The sequence below is a fragment of the Pseudoliparis swirei genome, chromosome 16 (genome assembly GCF_029220125.1).
Source record: "Pseudoliparis swirei isolate HS2019 ecotype Mariana Trench chromosome 16, NWPU_hadal_v1, whole genome shotgun sequence".
Lineage (NCBI taxonomy): Eukaryota > Metazoa > Chordata > Actinopteri > Perciformes > Liparidae > Pseudoliparis > Pseudoliparis swirei.
This window is the reverse complement of record NC_079403.1, coordinates 15,140,022-15,165,147: the sequence shown is the minus strand read 5'-3', so window position 1 is coordinate 15,165,147 and position 25,126 is coordinate 15,140,022. Positions and strand designations below refer to the sequence as shown.

The 25,126-nt window shown below is 44.2% G+C and overlaps 2 protein-coding genes across 3 annotated transcripts in view; one reads left to right on the top strand and one right to left on the bottom strand.

The window, feature by feature from the left end:
* The window catches only part of bmp6 (bone morphogenetic protein 6), a 45,360-nt gene extending 29,639 nt beyond the window's left edge, over positions 1-15,721 (top strand). Inside the window, exons 3-7 of the mRNA XM_056433588.1 lie at positions 1,333-1,481; positions 1,646-1,843; positions 12,047-12,123; positions 13,227-13,337; positions 13,931-15,721. Coding sequence (XP_056289563.1) covers positions 1,333-1,481; positions 1,646-1,843; positions 12,047-12,123; positions 13,227-13,337; positions 13,931-14,080 — 685 coding nt within the window. The 3' untranslated portion in view covers positions 14,081-15,721. The remainder of the gene's footprint in view (positions 1-1,332; positions 1,482-1,645; positions 1,844-12,046; positions 12,124-13,226; positions 13,338-13,930) is intronic.
* txndc5 (thioredoxin domain containing 5) lies at positions 15,547-24,504 on the bottom strand. 2 transcript variants are annotated; one of them, XM_056433589.1, is made up of 10 exons: positions 24,265-24,504; positions 23,316-23,468; positions 22,735-22,840; positions 22,541-22,637; positions 21,591-21,706; positions 20,843-20,929; positions 20,376-20,546; positions 18,401-18,483; positions 18,130-18,259; positions 15,547-17,573 (listed from the first exon to the last, which is right to left on the bottom strand). In XM_056433589.1, the coding sequence occupies exons 1-10, from the start codon at positions 24,447-24,449 to the stop codon at positions 17,451-17,453; spliced, it is 1,251 nt and encodes a 416-aa protein (XP_056289564.1). In that variant the 5' UTR covers positions 24,450-24,504; the 3' UTR covers positions 15,547-17,450. The 2 variants fall into 2 exon arrangements, with proteins under 2 accessions (XP_056289564.1, XP_056289565.1); XM_056433590.1 differs by lacking the exons at positions 15,547-17,573; positions 18,130-18,259; positions 18,401-18,483 and adding an exon at positions 19,551-19,740.
* Between the last annotated feature and the right edge of the window lie 622 nt (positions 24,505-25,126).

Sequence of the window (25,126 nt, the reverse complement as noted above, 5' to 3'; positions counted from 1 at the left end):
AACAGCGGCTGTGACGATGACGTGGAAACATTGGCACACTGGCTCACGTTGTGACAAATGTGTGAACTTAGCTGAGGGGTGGAGTGTGTGTGTGTGTGTGTGTGTCTGTGTTTGTGTGTGTGTGGGAGAGGGGAATAGAGGCTAATACAGAAACACTCTCATTAATGACCAATAAAGAGGGGCCTCTGATGCATGACTGCAGGGGCATTCTCCGAACACCTGGATGATTGTGAGTCTTTGATGTCGGCTCTGAAAGAGGGTCCGACGGGCCCGACGCTGTGTCATTACTACTGTAATGGGATGGTGGGAGGACAGGCCCTCTTATCACTCACACTCTGTCTTTTCTTCACAACTCCTATGCTTTCTTTTCAATAATTCCACCTCGGTTGTATTACGTGGGTCGTTTTTCTTCCCATGCGTGACACGTTATTTTATTCCGCAGGCTGATTTAGTTCACACACAATACTGTAAATGATATAAACATACCTGTAGCCTGATGCCAAAGATTTAATACCTTCCTTGTTCCTGTTCCTCAGAGAGGTAGACTGTATGGTCAAACCTACAGTGGAGTACAAAACACTGGAGGGTTTTCTTACTGTTAAGTACAGCAATTCATCTTTCTGTCATTTTGTTATGTTACTGTTACCCTGATACGAAGCACCAGCTCCTGTGTCCCTGGGTTTATTAAAGTCTGCTGGTGTTCTGGGCTGCAGTAGAGCACCGTACCCTACTTCTGTATTCACGCTGGAGATTGATTGACGAAAGAAAAGAAAATAGAATGACCAACAACTACATAGGGTATAATTCTTAGACTCTTTATTTCTCCTTCGCTCTCTCACTGGAAGTTGTGGAAGCTTTCTTCTCTTTTGTGCTCTTACCAAATGAGTTTGCCCCTCTCTTTGTTTCATGTAATCTTCTTAAATCTTATATTTGCTCCATCCTTTATTCTAACTTGTTGATAATAATCTTCAAGTAAGCCTTTTTGATGACGACGGCCTGGTGTGATTGTTGCCCTCTCTGGTCTGGAAAACCTCAAAGAAATTAAAAACCCGGTCGGCAACCGTCTGACACGTGCTAACTAGCTTGGCTGCTCTGAACCTTAACGGGCACCGTGGGTGTTTAGATACACTAGTTAACCTAAGAGTGCTTTGACGACATCTTTTCCAGTTGATAACCGTGTCTCATTTCTTTCCTTCCCATCATCTTCATTGGATGAAAGTTTCCTTGGCTAATCCGCTTCACCCGCCTCTTGACACAGTCAAGTTACAAACATTTCTACATCATAATCGATGATCTATTCATCCGTGTGTGTCGTCTCCCATGTTCTCCCAGAGAGGCAGACCTCTTCCTGCTGGAGTCTCGCCGGCTGTGGGCGTCCGAGGAGGGCTGGCTGGAGTTTGACATCACTGCCACCAGCAACCTGTGGGTGATGAGCCCGGCACATAATCTGGGCCTGCAGGTCAGCATGGAGACCAGCAGCGGTAAGGGATTTCCTCGTGGAGACGTTTTTGTTTTGCTTTTGAAGCACACAATGCACACAATCACACATGATCATAGTTGAAAGCAACTTTTAAAGTTGTGCCTGTCAGGAGTTTAAGTAAGTCCCTTTCTGTGATGTTTCTAAGCGCCGTGTCTTCCGAAACAGGCCAGAGCATCAGCTCCAAGGAGGCGGGGCTCGTCGGACGTGACGGCGGGCTGGAGAAGCAGCCCTTCATGGTGGCCTTCTTCAAAGTCAGTGACGTGCATATCCGCACCGCCCGCTCCACCGGCGGGAAACGTCGCCAGCAGAACCGCAACCGGTCCGCGCAACCGCAGGACGGATCCAGAGGGCTAGGCCCCGCAGGTCAGTCTGATGGCCACTACACGGACCCTGAACCTCAACTGACCTCATCAAACAATCCAACCCCACTACGTCCGTAACTGATGTCTAACCTGTTGCGATCAGTGCATGTGTTGCATGTGTTTGAAGTGTTCCTCTTTGAGACACTTGATGAATTGGACCTGACTTCATCCGGATCTCTCTCTAATCAGCCCGCATCAGATGAAAATCCCCGCACAGGGATAATGTGCAAAGTCTGTTTGGACTTTCTCTGTATGGATGAAGCGTATCCTGAAACCTGCATATTGAGTAGTTAATATGGTGTTTGCCAGAGCTAAATACACACCGTGTTTTAGTTATGAAGGGGGTTTCTGTGGTACCTCTCCAGAAGAGTTGAGCCAGAGAGTTGAATGGAGTATGAGATGAATAAGTGGTGTTAGGGAGAATATTGAGGACAAAGAAGTTAGGGGACACAGTGAAAGAAAAAGTGTAACAAGAAGAGAAGATTTCTGAGACTGACAGACTAGTTATGACTTTTTAATTGCATTGTGGAATAGTGCTCACGAGAGATCTTTTGACGATCCAGCGAAGTGTCAGAGACACGAAATTGTGGACGAATGAATATTCACGGGGAAAGCATCTTGACAGGTGACCTCATCCTCTGAACCTCCTTATTAGTCCCTCCCTTGCTACTCAGCAGTATGATGTCATGAGCAGGTGTAAGCCTCATGTTATGAACTCTACAAGCTTTTAAAATTAAATCAAACCTTAATCCGCCAACCTTTTTACCTGCTGCGTGACTCTGGCCAGGCATTACAGCGCTCACAGCTAAGCTGCTGCTGTGAGGCTTCATTGTGCGACGAGTGCAGTACGGAAAGCAAATGCTCAGAGAGCATGCTGTTAATATTCTGATCCTTGGCTAATTTGTGTTAATATTAAGCCATTCCGGATTAAAGCTTTGACTCTGCTGTGTATGCAGCCCTAAATAGTTATTGGTGATATATTTAAAAGTGTCAATGTATAACAAGTTTTCTTTTGCCCATGTTCAACGTTTTCTAAAAGTCTTGCTTTCTACAACATCCGCGCACGGCAGCCATGGCCACGGTTCAATTATTTCCTCCAGAACGCTTGAAAAAGAAAGTGCAGTTAAAGTGGAATTAAGGTCTGGCGACTAAATGGCATACTCGTCTGAAGGATCATAGCTTTATATAACTTGCACCCCTCCCGCCCACATATCCCGATCAGTTGTCCTACGTTTTTTTTATGCTCACCTCTTTAATTTTTTAGAAAAGACAAATTATATTAGTCAACATATTTCCCCCCTATCCTATTTAAATGATTGGATTCCACAATCAGAAATAAATGTAAAAGTAAGTACAGTAATGTTTAGTCTATAAAGCATAGTGTGGTGTATGTATTTCATCAGGCTTCATGTCGTCTCAGCTGTGCACACCAGCTTGCCGGTCTCCAGTGAGACTTCTGATTCTTGTCCAGAATTAGCCGCTAACTTGAACTGATTCTCAGCCCAAAACGGCTCAAGCTTGCACCGTAAAAAGCAAACTAGATCTGCCCCAGAGCCGGCTCCTTTGGTCCTCCGGTGCCAGAACACAGCTGCACCGACTCACCTGTAAACGGCCCCACTTGGCTGGCTACCTGGGAAGCGATGTACCTTTGTTTGCTCCTCCTGCTCTTCTGTTAAATGGCTCTACCATCTGCGTGGTGAAGTATTCGTGGGACAAGTGGGGTTTGTTCTCATTATTACTCTGAAGAACCCTTGCAGAGATTTGTTGGGCTCCATTTCCTGTTTGTCCAGTGCATCTCCTTCACTTTCCCAGTAGGTTTCTGTGTGCTGCTGTTAACACAACAGGTTGTAAGTACAATTCCTGCAGGGATTTTTCTCAGTAATTGCATCAGATGAAAGCTTCGGCTGACATAACAGAGAACAAAGACTCATCACTTGTTATGCTACAGGACAGTTACAGGGTATCCTACCACATGTTCAGTTTTGGCTCCAGACTTGTGCTCCGACCCGGTTGTCTTTGGCTTGAGATGCCTTCAGGCTTTAAGTCGAGTTGCCTTGAAGGGGATACTGATACTGGAGGACACGAGTGGATCAGAAGGCTAAGAGGAACACCATGAGCTCACAATGTGGATTAAAGCTTTCTGTGACCAATGTCATCTCTGCTCTATTGCAGTGTATAAAAGAATATGTTTGTCAATCGTTAATTACCGCCTGTTACTTTTAGAAGAAAATTGTGACCAATGGTGGTTGGCCGTAGTCTGCCTATGTGTCCAAAACTTTATCAGGACGAGAAAACTTTCTCCGCTCCAAAATCTGCTCTAACAAAGGACAAACTGTTAAATAGGCGTCCTGGAGGATTGGACTTTACATAACCCAAAACATCAAGACCTCGCCACTCGGGACGACGGGGAGTGTAAATATTTAGATCCAACTCAGGAAGCGGGGAGGCCCCCCTTGCGACAGTGTCCGTGGCCAGCAGAGGACTGCTGGGATTGGATGGGATGGGAGGATCCGTGAGGAATTCAGGAGGGCATATGGTTTCAATACCGCATCGCTCACTCCAGAGACGGGGAGGAGGACAGGATGGATGGGGAGAGCATCCGTCTTGTGCAGCGCTCATGGGGAGAAACAAAATGTGGACGTTGTCCCCCAGTTTCTGTTTGGCTCCGCGCTGCAGTCCATCAGTTCATGCCACCACGGCGCCAACTAAAAGGAATATTTCCCCAATAATTCAGCAGGATACTTTTTTTTCCCCTTAAGAAAAACACGACATCTAAGGCCAGACGGCAGCAATGTGTTGGTTTTAATTGCTCGTGTGCACTAACTTCCACATAGCGGCTTTAGTGTGCTCTCTAAAAATAGTTTCCCTCCTCTGCTTAAATTGCACTCTCCAGACCTGAGAGGTTTTACCACTGTACGGATTGTATCCCATCTTTTGTATCAGCTTGGTAACATTTTCTCCTCATTTTAAGTATAACTGACACCGTGTGAAATATTCGTTGTCAATTTTCACTTCATACATTTGTCTGTGCTGCTTTGCTTTGTCATACATTAATGAAATGCCTCTCGCATTCTGCTATGGATATACAAAAAAATCATAAAACTTTTCCCCACTGTTACCCCCCTGTGAGGCCATGGGCCTTGTTATTTCCACATTTTTTTATTTTTAGTGAGCAGGATTTAAAATGACATGTGATATTAAATGTCTCCCAGATAAAATATATCAAGTCTTGAGATGATGGTGTGATAAGTCATCTTGGTTTTTCACGTTTCAGTCACAAAAGGAGCCAATTTGCTCACCAGGCAGACTAAAGTTGTTATTTTCTTAATTGTTTTTACTTTTTAGTTTACATTTTGTTCTTTTCTTCGGACTGCATTGCATGTATGAAAAGTTTTGTCAGCATTGAAGCTTCCGCCCCCTCTGGGTGTGCCTGGTGTGTCCACAGTGGAAAATGCTGCTTTGTACCCTGCCAAAAGAACAATGCAACACCTTTAAAGGTAATTTGGGGTTTTGTGGGCGAAGAAGGCCGGGGAGGTAATGGGAGTCGGGTTGGGCTTTGGCTGTGGGGGAAGTTAACAGCCATCCGGGGAAGGAATATCACGTCCCGGCTGCAAAGGCGGCCTGTAATTAGGCCTAGCCAGTCATTAGCTGCACAGCTAAAAGACTGACCACGCTAACAGTATTGCTTAAAGAATTATAATAACACGGCGCTTGGCCAGCCGTGTTTTTTCATCTGTCTCTCTTCTCTCCTCCCTACACCTCCTCATTCTCCCCGCTGCCTCCCCACCCGACCTCCTTTTGTTTACCGTTGGAGTAATTAGACGTGGTGGAGCTCCCTCGCAGGGTTTAATAACCTCTGTGATGAAAGACAGGAAGAAAGATAAACTTCAGTGGTAGTGGTTGGAGGGAGGGGAAAAGAGAGGAGAAACGTCAGGGACAGCAGTGACATTCTCCTTTCATGTCGCTGCTCGTGGCCTCTCCCCTTTCAGGAAGGAATGAGGCCATCGGGACACTCTCGGAGTTCGGGACTCAGATTCTATCTTTAACATTGGGCCGAAACAACCCAAGCTTCATGTCACCACCACCTCCATGGGACTTGATGTAATTGATACTGTAAAAGCTGCAATCTTTTCCCACTTTGATTTGAGAAATTGCTGGAGCAAACTCCAGAGTTACAGCTAGATTGTGGCGTGCTGGGGTTAAAATTACTTTTTTTAAATGTCACACACACACACACACACACACTTACTTCCTAGCTCAAACACCCCGGCAATAAAGTCTGAATTGGCACCATTTAATTCTTGTATTTTTGGTACAACATGTCTCGAATATAACCTTGAGCTTATTCCTCCTAGCGCAGGAGCTGGTGAAAGTGTTTTGAGGGCCTAATGAATGGCATGCAGTGTAGTGAGAGGTTAATATCAGCCCAGCACATTATATTGAACGTCTCAGTGTTAAAGAGCTACAGGGCTTGTGCTCAGTGAGGAGCCGTGTTTCCCCAGCTATTGAATACACAGGGTGGGGAACCGGCAGTCGCTGCCCCACCTCAATGAATTCAATATGAATTGGTCAGTGGAGAGTTTTAGTGTCACATGGTCAAATGGATGCTTGTCTACTCACAGAGAAACCTTTCCAGGTAAAACACTGAGGTAAGCTGCTGTAACATGGTAGTGGAGCTCAGTTCCACCGGCTCGGCACACATCGCCCTGTCAGTTAGAGGAAATCCTGCCTCTATTTGATATTCAAATATCTGATCCTGGCGGCGATGCAAGAAGCAGGTGGAATTACAATTCAGGGTTTGGTTCTTCATGGGCTGCTGATGCTTAAAAGAAGTGTTTAATGTTTTAGGAAATATGCTTACTCCCTGTCTTGTCCCGAGTTGCATAAGATTGATACTGTCCTTTAATCATGAAGCTACAGCCAGCAGCTGGTTAGTTTAGCATAACAAACCACGGCATATTGTTTTTACTCTTTGATTCTTTTTGTAGAGTAAGTCTTCCCATTCTCCTTCCACCTCTGCGCTGTGTTCAGGACAGGGAAAATAAATGAATGGAGGGCTCATGGGAGCTGGAGCTCAGTGGTCGCTGTGTGGCATTACATTTTTACAAGCAGGAAGGGAAGATGTGGTTTATGGCCACCACAAATCTGGGCTTTTACACTCAATGAAAGCCTGCAGTAAATATCATCTTTATTCCTCTTAAAGAGCCCCACAGACTCTGAATACAGATGGCTTTGAAGGCCAAGAGGTGCAAGGAAAATCAGTGTTGTGTGTGTGAGAGGGAACGAGGATAAGGGAACAAGTTGCTAACTAGTGCACCTTGTGCTGGACAGCATACGGCAAAGCAAGGCGATCTTTTAACCTGTTGATACCACATTCTGTTCATTAGGATGAGTTTAAGAACGGGTAGATGAAATCAAGCATTCTGATTGGTTGAGAGTGATTCATGAGGTGTACTTTATTCAGCCATAATGGCCTACAGCCGTTTATACTTTTCTGAGCGTTCCATATCAGTGCGCGCTCAAAATAACAATAACAGTAGATTTTGCACAACAGTTAGTTTAGCAGTTCAAGCTCGACAGTTACAAACATGTTTCGTGTGAACTTTGATATTTTGGGGGATGACTTTTGATGAGTGGTTAGCCGAAGAGGATCCTTCAGGTGGACGTCATGCGACAAGAGATAAGAAAGTGAGACCTATGAAATGTTGCGCAACAGAAAAAAACAGTCAGCCAAACAAAGTGGTCAATTGGCAATAATGTCCTGTTCAAGGGTTCCGGCAACACAACCCTACTACTAACAAGACCCTGAAAGCATATACTGTATTATTGACGATACAGTACTGCCTCTCGTACCTTATTGCTTAAGTACACTGGAAAAGGTGTTGGACCCTGTTGCTGATGGTCATTTAAACTTGTTACCTGACTGCATAGGGTGACATGTAATACTGCACACTTTTAAACGTATTGGAGCATTTCAGGACATGTTTATATGTACATTTCATATCACTCAAATGTTAGTCAAGGGTGTGCAGACTAAAGACATAAATCAAAGGAGATGGTCACATGTTTGCCATCCTGCCTGCCACCATAGAAACCCCACGAGGAACTGTATGAATGGCTCCTGCTGAAGGAGTCAGACTAGCATGCAGCAGCTTCATTCACCCTCCAGTCTGGGCTGGGATTTGACCCAAAGCTGAATGTCACACACCATGAAGTGAACCTGGATGAAGGAGCATGGGGTCTGTGTGTGTGTGTGTGTGTGTGTTTGTGTGTACAGCATTTTTTTTCGCAGTTTGAGCATGTGCCGAAGCATTGAGCACATTATTATAGTGTAATACAGGTTTTTACTGTACAGAGACACATTGACTGGTATAGAAATGGCATGCCCAAAGTTCATAAAATCCACGTGATCTATATTCCAATACGGACTCATAAATCTGTACACGTTAACTATGTAAAGCCCTTCACGACTACAATACTGGGTCAATTCATCTTCTATAAACATCACCTCAGGTTCATACCAGGTCGGCCAAGTAAATTAGCCAATCGGCTTGGTTCTGTCAAGGTCTCTGTTCCTCTGTCCTGGGATGTTTCCTGTATATAAACACTACACACACTGCATAAGCGCCTTACAATGCATGAACACAATCAAATTGCATTCATTTTGTATTCTAAAAATTCTCGGAAATATCTGTACACTTTTATAGCAGCTGGTCTAGAACCAGCCTGTACCATCATTTGTGAAAGTTGTTATATAGTATGCTTGTTAAATACACACACAGAAGCACACACACACACACACGCACATACACACACACACACGCACACACACTCTCTGTATTTCCACATTAGCAGACACCCAGAGCATTGCCCTTCCTATTGGAGAGGAAGGAGCCGTAAACTGGGGAAACACCTGACTGTATGTGATGGTCACAGATGACCTTGTGACCTCACCTCGCAGCCGGCCGTCATGACTGGCGTCACCTCTCGTTTCCTGTCTCCTGCAGAATTAACCCTTCTGATCAGATGACATGTTCATGTTCTGCTGCAATACAAATAAACCGTTGTCGTTAGATCACCTGCACATGTTGACTTCAGATGGTGGAAACTGAAACCCCAAACTGTGCCGTGCTCTTCCACGGGTCCAGCAAAAACACACAGCCAGAAGTCGGGTCAGTCAGTGCGTCTGTTCAAAATGAAAATGTATTTGATGAAATCTTAATGCAACTCGCGCTGGTGAATTTAAGTTACAAATCTTAATTTTAATGAGTGACTAAGTGAATTTGGCTGTGAAACAGGTAAACATCAGGTCACCTGTGAGCGTGTGTCACAGTGTGTGACTGTATTTGTGTACGTACAGCAGTGGCGGGCCGTCAGGGCCAGCAAGGCCTTCTCTGCTGGCCTAAACATCATCAGAATACAATTTTTTTTTTAAAATAAATGTTCCCACAAATATGTATTCAATTATTCCCCAGAATAAGAGTTATACTCTTCATTTCATAGCTTTCCTCTTGGTTGCACTGCTTCCAGCCCCAGGTTGAGATTTGGAGGGCTGGTCTTTATGTTAGATCTTTTTTCCAATCATATTCAGCCATCGTGTGTTGCCAGGGGGCTAAAACCTGCCCTCAGGCCTTCAGAATCAACATTGCAGGTGCTGGTAGTTTAAAGTGAATGGGAATGAAAATGTTGTGTCAACCAATCAGCTTTAGAGTTGGCTCCTGAAGGCCTGCTAGCTGGCCCCGGAACCGGCACAGGAGCCAGCTAGCAGGCGGAGTGCGTGCACGTCTTTTGATTGGATTACCAATATTGAGAGGCGGGGCCTATGGGCAGGTAGATGCAGAACCTCAGAACTAGGAAACTGAATTTGATAAACGAATTTATTCGCGTACCACTAAGCTATTTTTTCAACCCACAATGGCGGAAGGAGGAGAAGATATCGATTTGGTCGAGGATATAATTATAACGCCATTCTCAAGACGAACTTTAAGACCGACGCCGACGTTACAAAGCCCGTCACAGGCGGGGAAGGGGTTCGTTCGCCACGTTCAAAGTTCCAACTACGAGCGCTACCAATGGCTCAGGCTCCGAGAAGCTCTGCACACCGGTCTGCTGGAAATGCCTATTATTTGCAAGTGATCGATTTGGTGTTTGGAGCCAGACTGGCTTTGCAAACTTGAGTTGTCTAACCAAGGCAGCAACGAGACACCAAAGTCCGGTGGCTCGGCACCTACAAGCAACGGTGCTTTGAACCTTCTGGGGACACGGAGCGGATCTACAGATCAACGAACAAGCGCGCAGGGCAACCGATCTGCACAAATGAAAAGGTGAAGAAATATTGAAAAGACTCATTAATTGTGTCATGTGTTTGGGTAAACAGGAACTTTCATCTGCATCATCACGGTGAAACTGCTCTGGGTGAGAATGCGCTGTTTAGTGAACACACTGTAAAAAAAAGTTGGACTTAAAGCTCAAAGTTTGTGGACCAGAAATGGATAGAAGAAGAATATTAATATAACTCTGTTGCACTCGATTATGTTCTTGCCTATTAGTTGAACTGTATTATACTCTTCCCCTGCAATTCTCTGAATAAAAATGTCAATTTCAAGGTGACGCAACGCCTGGTTATCCTGCGTCTCTGTCTAACTGTATAGTGTCTAGAGCCATGGCATCATAATGATGGTAATAAGAGGTGGATTAATTCGGGTGGGACTGTGTAGGACCTCACTGAAGGCCCAGGCCCACGGCACGCCACTGACGTACAGTAAGTGCCAGTGCTAATGAATGAGAGATGTAGAGATGTAAGGACCCAACATCAATGACCCTCACATCATTGAAGTGTGTTTGTAGATATGGTTTATGTGTGTGTGTGTGTGTGTGTGTGTGTGTGAGTGTGTGTTTGTGTGTGTGTGTGTCGCTCTCTTCAACAGTCGGCTGTTGGTGAGTTAGTGAGGTGAGTGGCTGTGAGTGGCAAATGCCCATCTGCAGTCTGGCTCACTTGCTCTTATTTTCTCTAACACACACACACACACACACAGGCTGACGATGCAATGAGCAAATCTGAAGAACTAGCCAATGACGGTGTTGAATGTGAGAGCCAGTTGCAGATAACCTCAGAGCTGTAAATTGTTTCTTTTTTTCCTGCAGTGTGTAAATATCTTCAGCAACAGTTTTTCTCGACTAAAAATGGAATTAGAAACCAGAATTGTCACCCTAAAGATTCCCAAGTGACGGCAAAACAACAACAACAACAGTCAACCACAAGAAGGTTTTCAGTGAAAACAGTTGGTTAACACTTAACATAATTAACTTTGCAATGTGAGAATATGCAGACCAACAGCCGACTCCAAGTACAACCACTTGCAGGCTTCCGGCTGCCGCGTTGCTGGAGGCGTCGTGGGCCACCAAGGAGCCCGGCTGGGTCCGCGTGTGTGTAAATACAGGACTCTCACTCTTACCAGAGCTGGCCTTTTCCCCCTCCCTTTCATTGTCTTTCTCTGGGTGGTTTGTGAAGAAGAAGAAAAAAATAATCACAACAATAAAATCAACGGGGCGAGACAGAGAGTGTGAGCAGGAGGACGTCAGTGGAAAGTCAGTGTCACCGCCTTGACTTCAGCGTGCCGACCGATGCCAGCAATGACCTCCTCCGCTGTGAAAAGCAAACCCCTACCTGGGCCTGTCTGTGGCCGCCTGCCCCATGGAACACAGATCATGAGGAACCAACAGGCAGGAGAGTCTATAAACACGGTCGTCACCGTGTCGCCACTCACACTCGCGCCAGGCGATTTCTGAATGCTGATGAATTCAATTAGGCTCGCGTTCAAACTCATTAAACGGACCGTGAATGTGAGGCACGTACAGTACGGTGACCGCTGTGCTTGGCATTGGTGCCTCTGTCGGGGTCCACGCCCTCGCATGAGCCTCCACCCAGTGCATTACACGAGGCGTATTGTGTTGTTCTTCTGCTCTCAGATTCTGAATGTCATGAGTCACTTTCACAAGCTTCAATTGGAAGGAATTTACTGTGGGAAGGGTTTCAGCTTCCCCATGGACTTCCCATCATGTTGGGCAACTAGAAAGATATGAACAACACAATGTAAATGTTACTCATTCACAACCGATCCTCATGGTCCTCTCTCACACGGGGACACAATGACGTTTGTGTACAAGTTGCAATTCCCTGATGATTTCTGTATTTCTGTTGCAGATTACAACAGCAGCGACCAGAAGACGGCATGCAGGAGACATGAGCTCTACGTCAGCTTCAGAGAGCTGGGCTGGCAGGTAGACACCTTTTCTTTTTAAGTTAAGACATCCAAACAAGTTGGCAAACACATCTGTCATGGAAAGGGTGAAGTGGTCGCCGTCCTAATGGATCTGAAGGGATAGTTTCACTAAACAATGTGTACAGCACTGATGTAATATACAAAATAAAAACAGACTTTATTGGGGATTTGGTTCACTAATGATTCATAAACACACACACACACACACACACACAATGTATTAGTTACGTCTTCTTCAATGAACAATAGTCCTTCATCTTCAGAGCCGAGTTATTTCATACTGTAATAACAATAAGTCACATGTGTTTACCAGGTGATGTATGAAGTCAAGAAAATTGTTTTAATAGTTGTTTTTTTATTAAAAATCTCCACTCCGTAATATTTCCAATCCCTATTGGGAACTCACTCTATAAACACTATTGATTATCCAGCTGATATCACACTAGGGCTGCAAAGTGTGTGTGTGTGTGTGTGTGTGTGTATGTACACAAGGAGACAGACTGAGGAAGAAATAGAAGGGCAGGTTGCGTACATCCTTCCCAACAAGCTGTTAACACAGCACTGACATCTAGAGGGAGACTGCCAGCATTTCCTGTCTCTCTATCTCTGTCAAACACACACACACACACGCACACACACACACACAGAAATGGAGCTAGAGAGAGGTAACGCGTGTAGAGAATTTATCAGAGCAAACCAGTGAGCCGCAGAGAGGAAGGAAGGAGGACAGTATTGGTTTCCTGAGCGATTCCACAGGCAGTGTTTGAGTCGGGACGTCCTTAAGGACGGACCAACAGCCGTCAGGTGGGCGTCTGTAACAGGTCAATGCTGCATCTCTTTTATATATGATTATAATAATAATCGACTAAAATGAACGTGACATTGACTTGCAAACAGTTTTGTCATTGAGTTGTTTACAGTGATGCAAAGACAAGAAACTTATTGTCAACCAAGACATTCAGACCAACCTTTTTAATGTTTTAATACGTACCTCTCTGCTTAGGCATTTCTATATCAGTATGTTTTTTAAAATTTGATTGGTGTCATCTGCTCCGACTGTGCTGCTTTGAAGGCTTAGTGTGGTATGTTTCTTTCTCTCAGGACTGGATCATTGCTCCTGAAGGCTACGCCGCCAACTACTGTGATGGAGAATGCTCCTTCCCCCTGAACGCCCACATGAACGCCACCAACCACGCCATAGTTCAGACTCTGGTAAGGCCGAGACACAGGAGTGTATCGTGCTCGGTGTATTCTAAGCAGTGTGGGAGTTGTAGTTTTAGGGTATTCAACAATGTCCAGCTGGAGAGATTTACCTCATGAAAAAGTCTCGGAATAGAATGTCAAAAAAAGTCATAGTTTTTCATAGGTTGTCAAATGTCAGGAAAGAAGTTGTAGTATCATATGTCAAGATATTCATAAAAAGGTCATAGTATCATTGTACAGTATGTCAACAAAGTCAGGGTATAGTTTGTTCAAAAAAAGTAATAGTATAGTATGACAAAGAAAAGGTAAAGTATATTAAAAAAGTCATAAAAACATTCAAAGCACCGTGTGACAAAACAGGTCCTAAAAAGGTCATAATATTGTATGTTGTAAAAGAGTCATCACAAAGTTATAGGATAGTATGTCAAAAATAGTCACAGTTTTGTATGTTAAAAAGTCACGTTTTTGTAGGTCAAAAAAGTAATGAAAAAAATGACTTAGTCCTACACAATTAGTTTTTTTTATGACATCCTATAGGCCTACGATGACTGCTTTTTTGATTGACACCTATAGAGGTTTGAAGAATGTCTTTTGATTTTCAGGTGCACCTGATGAACCCAGAGAACGTACCAAAGCCGTGCTGCGCCCCCACCAAGCTCCACGCCATCTCAGTGCTCTACTTTGACGACAACTCCAACGTCATCCTGAAGAAATACAAGAACATGGTGGTGCGGGCCTGCGGCTGCCACTGACACCGATACCGGGGACCAATGAGGTCGGATTACAAGTTGGGTTGGCAACGGGCTGCTACTGCAGAAGTGACTCCTGGGTGATGTTGACCTCAACTAGACAGCAGCTTCCTGTCCAAATCCTCAGCCTGCAAGGAACGTCCACCCCGAAAGACCGTCGACACGTCCAATTCACATTCTCTCGGGACGGTTCACTTATTGGCAACTTCACCCGACGCGTTGAGCCACCAAGCTGTCAATCGCTTTCTCTATTAACTGTGGAGTTTTCACTTCACGGGTCTGCGACTGAACGAATGACTGTGTGTGAGTGTGGAGAGGATGGAGTGTTTCAGTTTGTATATTATGTGTTTATGGAAGTGTGTGTATGAATACTTAAGAGGCTACTGCACCGTCTCCCTAATTGAGAGGGAGAGGGCTAAACTGAACCGCAGTGGGGCCGGTCAGAGTGCTGCTTTCTTCTCCTTCTCCTCTCCCGCTACATTAACATGGTGGATCAGTTCTCAGAGGGGGCTCGGATAATTACTAATTAACAGCTTCTCTACAGCTCATGACCGTGGGGAGTTGACTCAGTGATGTCACTGCATTAAAAACCAACAATAAGCAGTGACATCACCTGGTCAAATGACAAGTGCATAGATGCTTTGAGAGAGATGGAAAAATACAAACTCAAGTTTCCTTTTCAGTGCAAATGTTAAGTCAAACAACCGAATACTAAATGAACGATGCATTGGAGTCAGGAGATTCGTATGGCCTGACTCTTTCCTTGTGTATTTTCTTCTTAAGTAATATTTGCCCTCCTAAAATATATGGACTAGACCAAAGTGACCGCAGGCTATTTTAGTAGCGCACGGCTCCAAATATCCTCTCCGTGTCAATATTTGCCGGGCACACGCTGCGCTGCACCAGGCTGGTTAAACGTGATGCATGTTGTGGCTAAACTGATGTTTTTCTCCAAAGAACCGAAGAATACAGCCTTATCCCTCCGACGTACCGCTAATGGCCATTTCCATGTTGCTGCACTCGCAAAGTTAACAAACGCTTCCAACCCTGACAACCCATCACGAGATTGTGGAAAAACATGTCGAGTCCAAAACAGCCGGCAGAACCGAGTGTGTGCGAGCTTTTCTGAAATTAGACCTTTTGCTTTTTCAACCCCCGAGGGTCGAATTATGTTGAGATGTGTCAAATGGCAACAGTCTTCCCAATTGAATATGTTACTGTGAGCTTTGGATGACATGGAGTTTATTTTAATGAAAAACTAACCAACAAGAATCAATACCGTACGTGCCTAACCAATCATCAATTACAAAATATACCTCTGGTAAGCTGCTGTTTACATGTGATCATGTTTAGTCTGTTTTTTGTAAATACTTGTACATTTTCAGCTTATTTATTGCACCTTTTATTAAAAAAAGACAAAACGCATACCGTATTAACAGACAGATGCAAGGACGAAATGAAATACAAACTTATTTTTGAAATTTTTGATTATGAAATCTCATGTTACAACTTGCCATTATTCACTTTTTGTACAAAACCCATGGGTGTGCACAGCCCATGATTCATAAGGAAAAAAATACTTCTGTCACTGGAGTTCCTTAGACCATGTGCTATCCATAAAAACCTTTACAGACTAAAAAAACTGCTGTGTCTCTGACTGTTTGTGTTCCTGGTTAGACAATAACAAGGTGGCGTGCATCGTGCTGCAGACACCCTCACAGCGCTGTGTGAGGCTCACCGGCGGCTGACGTCAGTCACAGGAAAGAAACCGCAGGTGCACCTGGAACCAGCTCCGTGACACCTTCTTGGCCGCCGACCGTTGAAACTTTAAACACCAATTCATCTTCGACAAGTTGGATTTGTGTTTGTGTTTTGATGGTTATGACACCGTTTACATTTCGGTTCGAACCATCTCACCAACGGTTATAGGCAGAGTGGAACATGTTAAACAATCAAGTTATGATTTATTTTGGTTCCAAATCGATAAATGCCAGGTAGTTTTACTGGTCCGTTACACCTGTAAACGGGCCGCTAGTGTCGCTGTACCTACGACCACAGCCTCCCAACTATCCACGCAGCAGAGTTAAAGTACACTTATGTATTCAGGCCACAGTTTTGGGTCTGAAGATGTTGGCTTCACAGCATCATTGGCCAAATTAGATAATTTACATCTGGAAACAATATCTGGGAGCAGGAAAGCTAATTATATAGACTCAAGCTGGTTCAGCCACTCGGGTAAGACGAGATCACAATAGTGGTCAGAAGGGCGATGAGTCCGCCCACCTGACCCGGAGCTGTTGTTCGTTTTCAGGCCCTCGAAAGTATCGTTGCAAAAATATCCACCGGAGGCAAGGTTGTCAAAGCGCTGACGAAACATTACTTCCTGGAAAAGATCATAAAGTCTTGTGAATGACAGTCGAGTGTCTCCAAGGTGGAGGCTCAGCACGGTTACCTGCAACACCAACCGTCTTTTCCTGCTCCACTTACTGCTTCCTTTGGACGTAGCCTGAGAAATATACTGCAGACACTTTACATTCATATTGGGTGCACTACATTTGAAGATGAATTTAGAGATGGTAGCAGCAGTAACTAAAGATGTTCACTAGCGGAGATATGGGGCAAAACGGTCCAGACCACAAACATGTAGATCTAGGAGGAGCAGAGATGGATGGCTGATTGAGATCACCGGAGTCAGAAAAAGAAGTATAATTGTGATGTTCAGTTTACCACGCCTCGCTAATTTATCTTCTTTCCAAAAGATTCTAAATCCTCATCAAGAAAAAAAAACCTCTCGATGATCAGATCTGTGATAACAATCATTCCCCTTCACAACTTCTTCCAGTCGGCAGGAGTTTCCCCGAGTCAGACCGGCCATCTCTGGCATGGAGAGAAAGGACCCGCAACTTCACATCTGGCTGACAGGAAATTCAGGAACTTCTGACCGACAGTAACTCAACATTAATGGCTTGTAACTTAACAACAAATCCCACGTATAACATTCTGCATTTAAAAAAGTCAAATGGCTACAGAGGTTCATCAGAAACACCTTTTAGTGCGACCAATTTGATAAAGAGACCTTTTATCTGAGTGGTTCTGATTGAGCGGTGCTAGCAAAGTGGTTGTCCGACATATTTCTTAATTTGCAGACCCAACCAAGAGGATCGTATTTTCCATTGAGATTTAAGGTTTGGCAACAGCAATGAAAAAAATATTCACATCCCAAACGAACACTGATGAGTCATCCCATGATTGGCTGACTCCTTCCTGAAGAGAACCCGAGTGGAGCAAAGGAGAGCGGGTTGGCCGCCGGAGTAGAGGGTGGTGTCCTACCGGCCAGAGACACAGTGTGGACGAGCGGAGTGCTGGACAGTGACTACAGCTCGTCTCTGGCCTGCTTCATCACAAAGCTGTGCAGGCTCTCAAGGTCCCGCCCCCCATGATGCTCGTCACCCTGCTCCCCCGCCCTGAAGATGATCAAGGTGGGGTAACCTCGAACCTGAAGAAAAGAGGGAACAGCAGCAGCAGCTTAACCCGTGTGCCTCGTCATCCTTTAAAACCATGCAGTATGCCGTGTTAAAATATTTACCAGTAAACTCAAATAAATGGTACCCGAGTGAAGTTGAAGCCAAATGTACTCATGCACAATACTCCAAGAAGTTGGAGTCCCTACGTCCACCAAACTTTGAGATGTGTTGCTTGGAGTTTAAATCCCAAAGGAAGTGGGAAAACCACTCGGATAACAGAACATTTAGTATGGGAAGATATTTATTCATAAACTTTTGCGAGCAGTACAACTTGCATTGTACACATTGAGAAGTTGCGTAATGATGAAAGCTGAACATTTATTTACCGACGAAGGTTAAATCTGCTTTAGCGTTAGTCTTTAGAATCCAATTAAAGAACGGGGTAGTTACAATGTTTTATGGCTCTGTAAAAAAAACATCCTGTCTCACACATTAATCTTACGTCCGTGAGGGGAAGAGATCAAAGCGCTGCATGTTCTTTGGATGGTGTCTTACGGTATACATCGTGGATGAGGCCCAAATACTCACAGAGTACTTGTTGCAGAGTGTGCGCTCAACAGTGCAGTCCACTTTGGCTATCTTGACGTCAGTCAGGCCGGAAAACTCCTTCTTGGAAAGATCCTCCCACGTCGGTGCGAGGTTCTTACAGTGGCCACACCTACAGTTGACAGCAGAGTTACACAGGCATGACATCACTTAAAGTGACCGAGGCAGATTTACGCATTTGAAAGTTATTGTCGGGGAGTGTTACTTCTACAAAGGATGTTGGAGATGAGGAATAATAAAATGACGATCTTACCATGGAGCGTAGAACTTGATGAGGGTGAGGCCCCTGGCCACCGTCGCGTCAAAGTTAGCCTCTGTGAGGTCCAGAACACCGGACTGGGGAGAGGACAGGAAATATAATATTAAACTGTGATGATCCCCATGTTTAGACCGAGAACCCATACTCATCTATGACATAATTATAATAATAAATCCTTTATTGATACCCCCTGTGGGGAAATTCTTCTCTGCATTTGACCCAGGGTGGGCAGACACACCTCCAACGTCCTCAGCCCCCTACTTCACTCCCTCGTCCACCCCTGTAGTGTCCAGGTTCTGTACCAACACCTTCATGGCCAGATGCAGCTCCAACAGTGGTGTGGGGAGTGGTGGTGGGCCTGATCTCGGGCCTACGACGGAGACTAGAAGGCAGGACTGGTCTGTCTGTTGGACCTGGTGCCAGTCATCCATCACACCAATCATCATAGATGTCACCAAACTAGAGGCTGGGACACAACTTTAGGAAGCACAACCACTGGGGACTCACCACTGGGGATTAACGGGACAGGTGGACAGAGGGTGAGCTCTGGGAATACCTGGGACTTCACATCACCGTGGATCTGACATGGTCAACAAACACAGAGAAAGGGTGAGAAAGTGCCTCCACCACCTCCTCAGCAGGCAGAGAAATTTCTTTGAGGGAGGGATCCTTCAGTCCTTCTACTCTGAGAGAGATAGAGAGTCCTGACAGGACAGCCACAGCTGGTTTTGGCAACTGCTCCTGGGGGAGGACAAGGCTCTGCAGAGAGAGACCAGTTGCCTGGCGCAATGAAGGAACTCCACACCCTCCCCTGCAGACTTGTAGGATCCTCACCACCAGAACCAGGAGCCGCAGGTCAGGATGCTCACCACCCCAACAACAAGAACAGACTGCTGCTCAGTTCACTTGGTCAGGCAGGCGCTCAGGCTACAAGAGAACAGAGAGAGAGACTGAGAGTTTTCTTTCCTCAGGCCCACAGGATTGTGAACTCACGACACCAGGACCCCCACCACACCCACACACAACTGCCTCTTAGAACACACACACACACACACACACACACACACACACACACACACACACACACACACTGTATTGTAATATTGTTTTGTTTTTATTAGTGTGTGTGTTGCCCTTTTTGCACATTCCTGCTGAGCATTGCCACTTTCATTTCACTGCACACCCTGTGTGTGTATGTGACAAATAAAACATCTTGAATCTTGAATCTTGAATCTTGACCCATCCTTAGTTATTAAGGAGCAGTGGGCTGCAGTGAAGCACCCGGGGAGCAACTGGGGGTTCAGTGTCTTGCTCAAGGGCACTTTGACTTGCAACTATGGGAGAGCAAAATAGTCAAAGTATGCTTATGAAAGAAAAAGTAGAGTAAGTCGAAAGAATTCACTGCATGTTGAAAAAGACAAAAAGTCATATTACAGATTAGCAAAAAGGTAATAGTTCAGAATGGTAAAAACAAAAAATCTGTAATTTAAAAAGAAATATTAAAACTCACAGTAGATCGTTTATAAAAAGTCCTTCTATATTATGTTACAAGAAATTCAGTAATAAAACTATCCATAAATAAAAGGTGAAGTGTAAAGGTGTAGTATGTTAATAATGTTATTAAAAAGTCAGTTTAGTATGTGGAAAAAACCCATGATGATGTCATTGTCATCGTCATGCCAATCTGAAATTCGATGAATAAGTCGTACTATATGGGCTGTAACACTTCTATACTTGGTTGGATACCAGCATTCAGAACACAGCAATGTTAAAACCATGTTGAAGACAGACCAGTTTCATGAGCAGGTTCAGGTGTCTAAAGCCTTTCATGTGCCAGGCAGAATCATTTCAACACTCTTCCCAACTGAAGAATTGTTGTTGAACGATGCTTTGACCATTTCGGAATGCATGAACACCTGTAGCATCTATTTGTTGTGTATAGCGTTTCTTTTTTGTTGTTCACACCCACCGGTATCTCCTCTCTGGCTGGCTCATCGGTGGGGATCTCGTTTGCGTTTGGTTCTTCGCTTGGCTCTTCGCTTGGCTCTTGTTCTGGTTCCTGAGCGACAGCAGCCTTCAGTTGGTTGTCCACAAAGTCTTTAAAGGAGTCCAGGTCCCTTTTTCCTTTGTACTGATCGGTCTACAAAAAGACACACACTGGAGTGAATACCAAAAGGGCACATTTTATTCATAGTTAAACTAAGATCTCCAATAGCGCCAATATAAATCATCCAATTGCTGTAATCATCCAAGTATGATGTAATGTCATGGAGGTGGTTGTATTTTGAAATACATCTTAGAAGGTGTCGATGAGAAAGAACATGACAGCTGCAGCCGTTAGATACAGAGTCGATGGCCAGAGCGTGTGCTGAATGGCTGAGCATGCAGAGATCATTTGGAAAGGAAAATCTTAGCAGTCAAAACATTATTCTGTACCTTTTGTCCATTGTTGAAGAAGAGCAGAGTGGGATATCCACGAACGCCGTTCTCAGAGCATGCTTCATACTGCTGTGTACAGTCCACCTAGGTCATGAATATATGAGGATGCGTTATTAAGCCAGAATGAAACATCAGTGCACATACTGACCCTGCACATTTGATTGAGAGGTGTGTTTAAAAACACAGAATGTAAACGGTAACGTGAGGACCAGGTGTGCAGGTAGGAGTGTCAGTTTGGATCAGCACAAAGGAAATTATTACGTCAACCGCTCTGAAGTCAGTTGATCAATGTTATCCTTTTACTTTGTTGTAGCATAATGTTACTGATTGAAACCTCTGTATGTTGGCGGTGCAGCCATCGTTACGAGCTCTCCTCCTGTCAATTTCACCAATGTGACATTATGAGGGATCGTCGTATAAGAAGCATAAATTCTGATGTCTGTGGTTCACAAGCAGGGAAACCGTAGAGATCACAGATTGACATCGATCCGTTTTACCCCTACAGTGAAGTAACTTCACATAAGGACGAGAGCAGGTGGAGCACTGCAATAACAGGTTCGCAAACATGTCACAAAAACAGTTCATATACTTGGATTAAGAAAATTGCAGCAACCTTATTTCTGTGGAAAGAAAGAATGCCAGTATTTTTTAAACAGTTTTTACCTCGCTGTCCTGTGTTACCCATGTCACAGCATGTGTCGTTGTATCATTAACTTTTGAGACAAAACAAATCTGAAGAACCCACCTTTCCTATCTTGACATCATCAGAGTGCTCAAAGCTGGTGGCCAGCTGCTCCCAGATTGGGGCAATAGCTTTGCAGTGACCGCACCATGGGGCAAAGAATGTAACAAAATGGGCACCTGCAGCAAGAGGAGAACAGCCGTATCAGAAAAAGGAATTGCAGAAAACAGCAAACAAATGTAAACAAGGAAAATACCCCCAAAAATATAAAGAAAGTAAAATGCCATGCAGCGTATACAAATTTCTAAATAGACCCACACAAATCCACAATTATGTAAGAAGGTACAAAAAGTGCTCAGACTTTTGTTTTGATGGAACTTTGTAAAAATTTGATTGCACAACAAACTTAACCCAGCCTGTCGTAAATGAAAATATACAACTCCTTTACAGAGGCTATACACAACGTTTATTGGAGCTCTGTTGCCAAGATGTGAAGGCGGGACCAATAAACAGTATTAAAATGCGTATGTCATATCCTGCTTTTTTCTTCTCAAAACAAGAAATCATTTATTTTTCTTCAAAATCAAAACATTCAACCTCAGCGAAGCTTAAAATACACAACGAGACAATTATCGTGAGGCCTGTTTATTTTAGCATTCGTCTGAAAATCCAGAAAGGTGAGGTGACAGGAGGCAAGCGTTATAGAGTTGGTTCAAGCGGCCCGACGTTGTGGATTGTGACTCAGGTGCTCATGTTGAAATGTCAGTTTTGTTAATCAAAGCAATGAAGTGTTTTCATTCTCTAGGGAGGGATCCATAAACACTACTTAGTGCGGTTAAAATTGGAAGGAGTCTTTTTAATTAATTTAATTGAAGCCAAAAAATAAACAAGTTATCTGTTGCAGGCAAGGTGCGGCTGCATAAACAGACAGGATGAATTAATCTGCTTATTCCAAGTGGTACAACAGAGCTTTCATGAAGCATTAAACTGCACATTTTCTTCTAGATCTTTACCTTCGGCTATGTGGGCTTTAAAGTTGAGAGCAGTCAGGTCATACAGGCCCTGTTTGGGCTCTGGGGCTTTAGGAGGCTCCTGTTCACTCTCTGGTTCCTGGAGGACACAAAACAAGGAGCTATAAATACCACGCTCTCGTACTGCAAGAGTCACAGGTTTATAAACTTGTGTTAAAGTCATGAACACAACTCACTGAAGGCTCCTCCTGGAGTGTCTTCAACATCCAAGTCTCCAGAGAATTCAGATCTCTGGTCCCCTGGTACTTGATTGCCTCCTGGTCTGGCTTGAACAGCATTAGCCTACATGGACCACAAACAGGAGTGTTTGATTGAATGAATTGCAGCATGACAAACATATGGTTAACACTCACAAGTTTCACAAATTCAGTGACCCATGGAACTACTAGTCTCAATATTACAAGCTATAGGAGGAACATTTAACATTTGGGTTATAAAGCGCCTGTAAATCATTAACTAGTGACTGCTGCTTGTGCAGGTCGAGCATGCAGTCAGCATCCTAGAGTTAGCAGGATGTCATTAAGATACTGACAGAATATCAAACTAAATGCAAGCCAGTGTACAACATATCACCCCTCTGTCAATCAGTGATGAATAGGACTTGTGACTTCTATGTGATTTATCCTACATGCTAAAGCATTCTTTTTTTTAAAGGTTATTTTAGTTTATTTATAAAAAAAAAAAAAAAAAGGGCTGATGTAATGCATGCCAAAAGGTATTAGTAAGTTTAAAAAGTATTAGCTTGACAATTACTTACGTGGGGTAGCCCTTAACCTTGTGGACATTGGAGCAGAACTTGGTGTCCAGGACACAGTCTACTTTTACCACATACACTGGGGGCTTCTCCATGTTGTTGTATTTGTCTGCCAGTTCATTCCATGATGGCTGTAACTTCTTGCAATGGCCGCACCTGGACACAACAGTGGTACAAATACAGTCAGTATACAACGAAAGATATATATATTTTTTACTTTTACATATTTTTCGTCTGCAACAATTTGCAAATAAACCGCACTGTTCAAAAGAGATGTGGAATTACATGTATTACGGCCACGTGATGAAAGATGACATCAAGGTTCAGAGGGGGGCTTCTGAAGCGTTACATTGAGAAATACTGCGGGCAGTTATATGGTGGCCTTTTTCTGTACTCTCAGAAGTCCCCACGTACCCCTGAAGGTTCGCGGACCACCGTTTTGGGACCGCTGACATGTAACGTGAGCAGCAGTCAATCAGTGAGCGCCACGTAAGCACCGATTCCCAAACTACAACCGACTGTTTCTGCACGAAATGTTAATAAGCGCAGTGCCACAAACTGAGTGCACTTGTCTAAGTTTCCCCGTTCAACGTGCACTAAAAGTTTGCAACCACTTGTCAACGGCCAGTAAAGTACCGGTCCGAGCCCTTGGAAGCACCGAGGCCTTCATGAAAAGTACTCCAATGCCAGTAAAGTGCAGTTAGCCAATTGTTTGGCTATGCTAGTTAGCAGCTAAGCTAAACACACCGGCTGTTTAGTAGAGCGGGGCTAGCTAGCCAACTAGCATACATGCTAACTAGCTTGTTTGCTAACTTGCCGGTTAGCTCTCTATCACTCTGTACGAACAGTTTCTCCGTTACAGAAAAAGACACGCCTGCATAAGTTATATTGTAATTCCTTCCTTCAACGGTGTACGGAAACCAACTTGTAAACTAGCTAACGGTTCACTTACCATGGGGCGTAAAACATGACAAAGTGGGGCGCAGTGGGCACCGCATCATTGAACATATCCACCGTGTACGTGTGCTTGGCATGTTCATCTTCTTCTGCGTCCGCGTCGCAAAGCACACTGGTAAACAGCAACGATACATAAATAAAACCCAACATGAAAGGTGTGCAATTCAGTGCTTGGGCCATGGTGAATCTCTCTCGCTGGGTGCACGGTGTCCCTGCCGGAGTGAAAAAGACCGACTCTCCGCGTCCACGCCCCTTCGGCAGCCTCTGTTCAAGCAACGTGGACCGGGGATGGGACACTTGCACATCAGGATTCCTGCTCCGGCGGAGCGGCATGCGGTCGGGATGTTGTGGAGATCTCTGAAAGCCCGTAATTACTTTACAACTGTTACCTGACAGGTTCAGACACATGCCATTATTTGAAGAAGTATGGAAGCCGATTTTGTAAAAACGACTTTATTGTAGGGGAGACTAATGCAATATATATCGCTGAAAAAAGACAAGAAAAGATACTTTGCATTAGCTAGTCCTTGAATGGTAAGCTTGCTGTAGGCATACGTGCATTGTCCCATGTTTTTAAAATTAATTATTTGTGCATGATATACTCAAATAGTCCAACGGTATTTATTTAATGGTCCAATGAAGAAAGATGTATCTGTAGTTGTTTTTTGTTTGACTTTTTTTTTGTTACCTTCGCATTGATTGTTTTGATCGCCGTGTATTTATTTATTTATTTGTATGCGTGTTATTCGCATAACACAAAAAGTATTAAACCGAATCGCATGAAATTCGGTGGTATGATTGGTTATTATCCGGGGACCATTTGATTAGATTTTGGGATCAATCGGGTCAAAGGTCAA

Coding starts and splice junctions, on each gene's coding strand:
- txndc5 (XM_056433589.1), bottom strand. CDS start 24,449: ATGGCCCAAGCACTGAATTGCACACCTTTCATGTTGGGTTTTATTTAT. Junction 22,841..23,315: donor AAGGTTAAGGGCTACCCCAC/GTAAGTAATTGT, acceptor TGGTCCATGTAG/GCTAATGCTGTTCAAGCCAG. Junction 20,930..21,590: donor ATGATGTCAAGATAGGAAAG/GTGGGTTCTTCA, acceptor TTCATGACCTAG/GTGGACTGTACACAGCAGTA.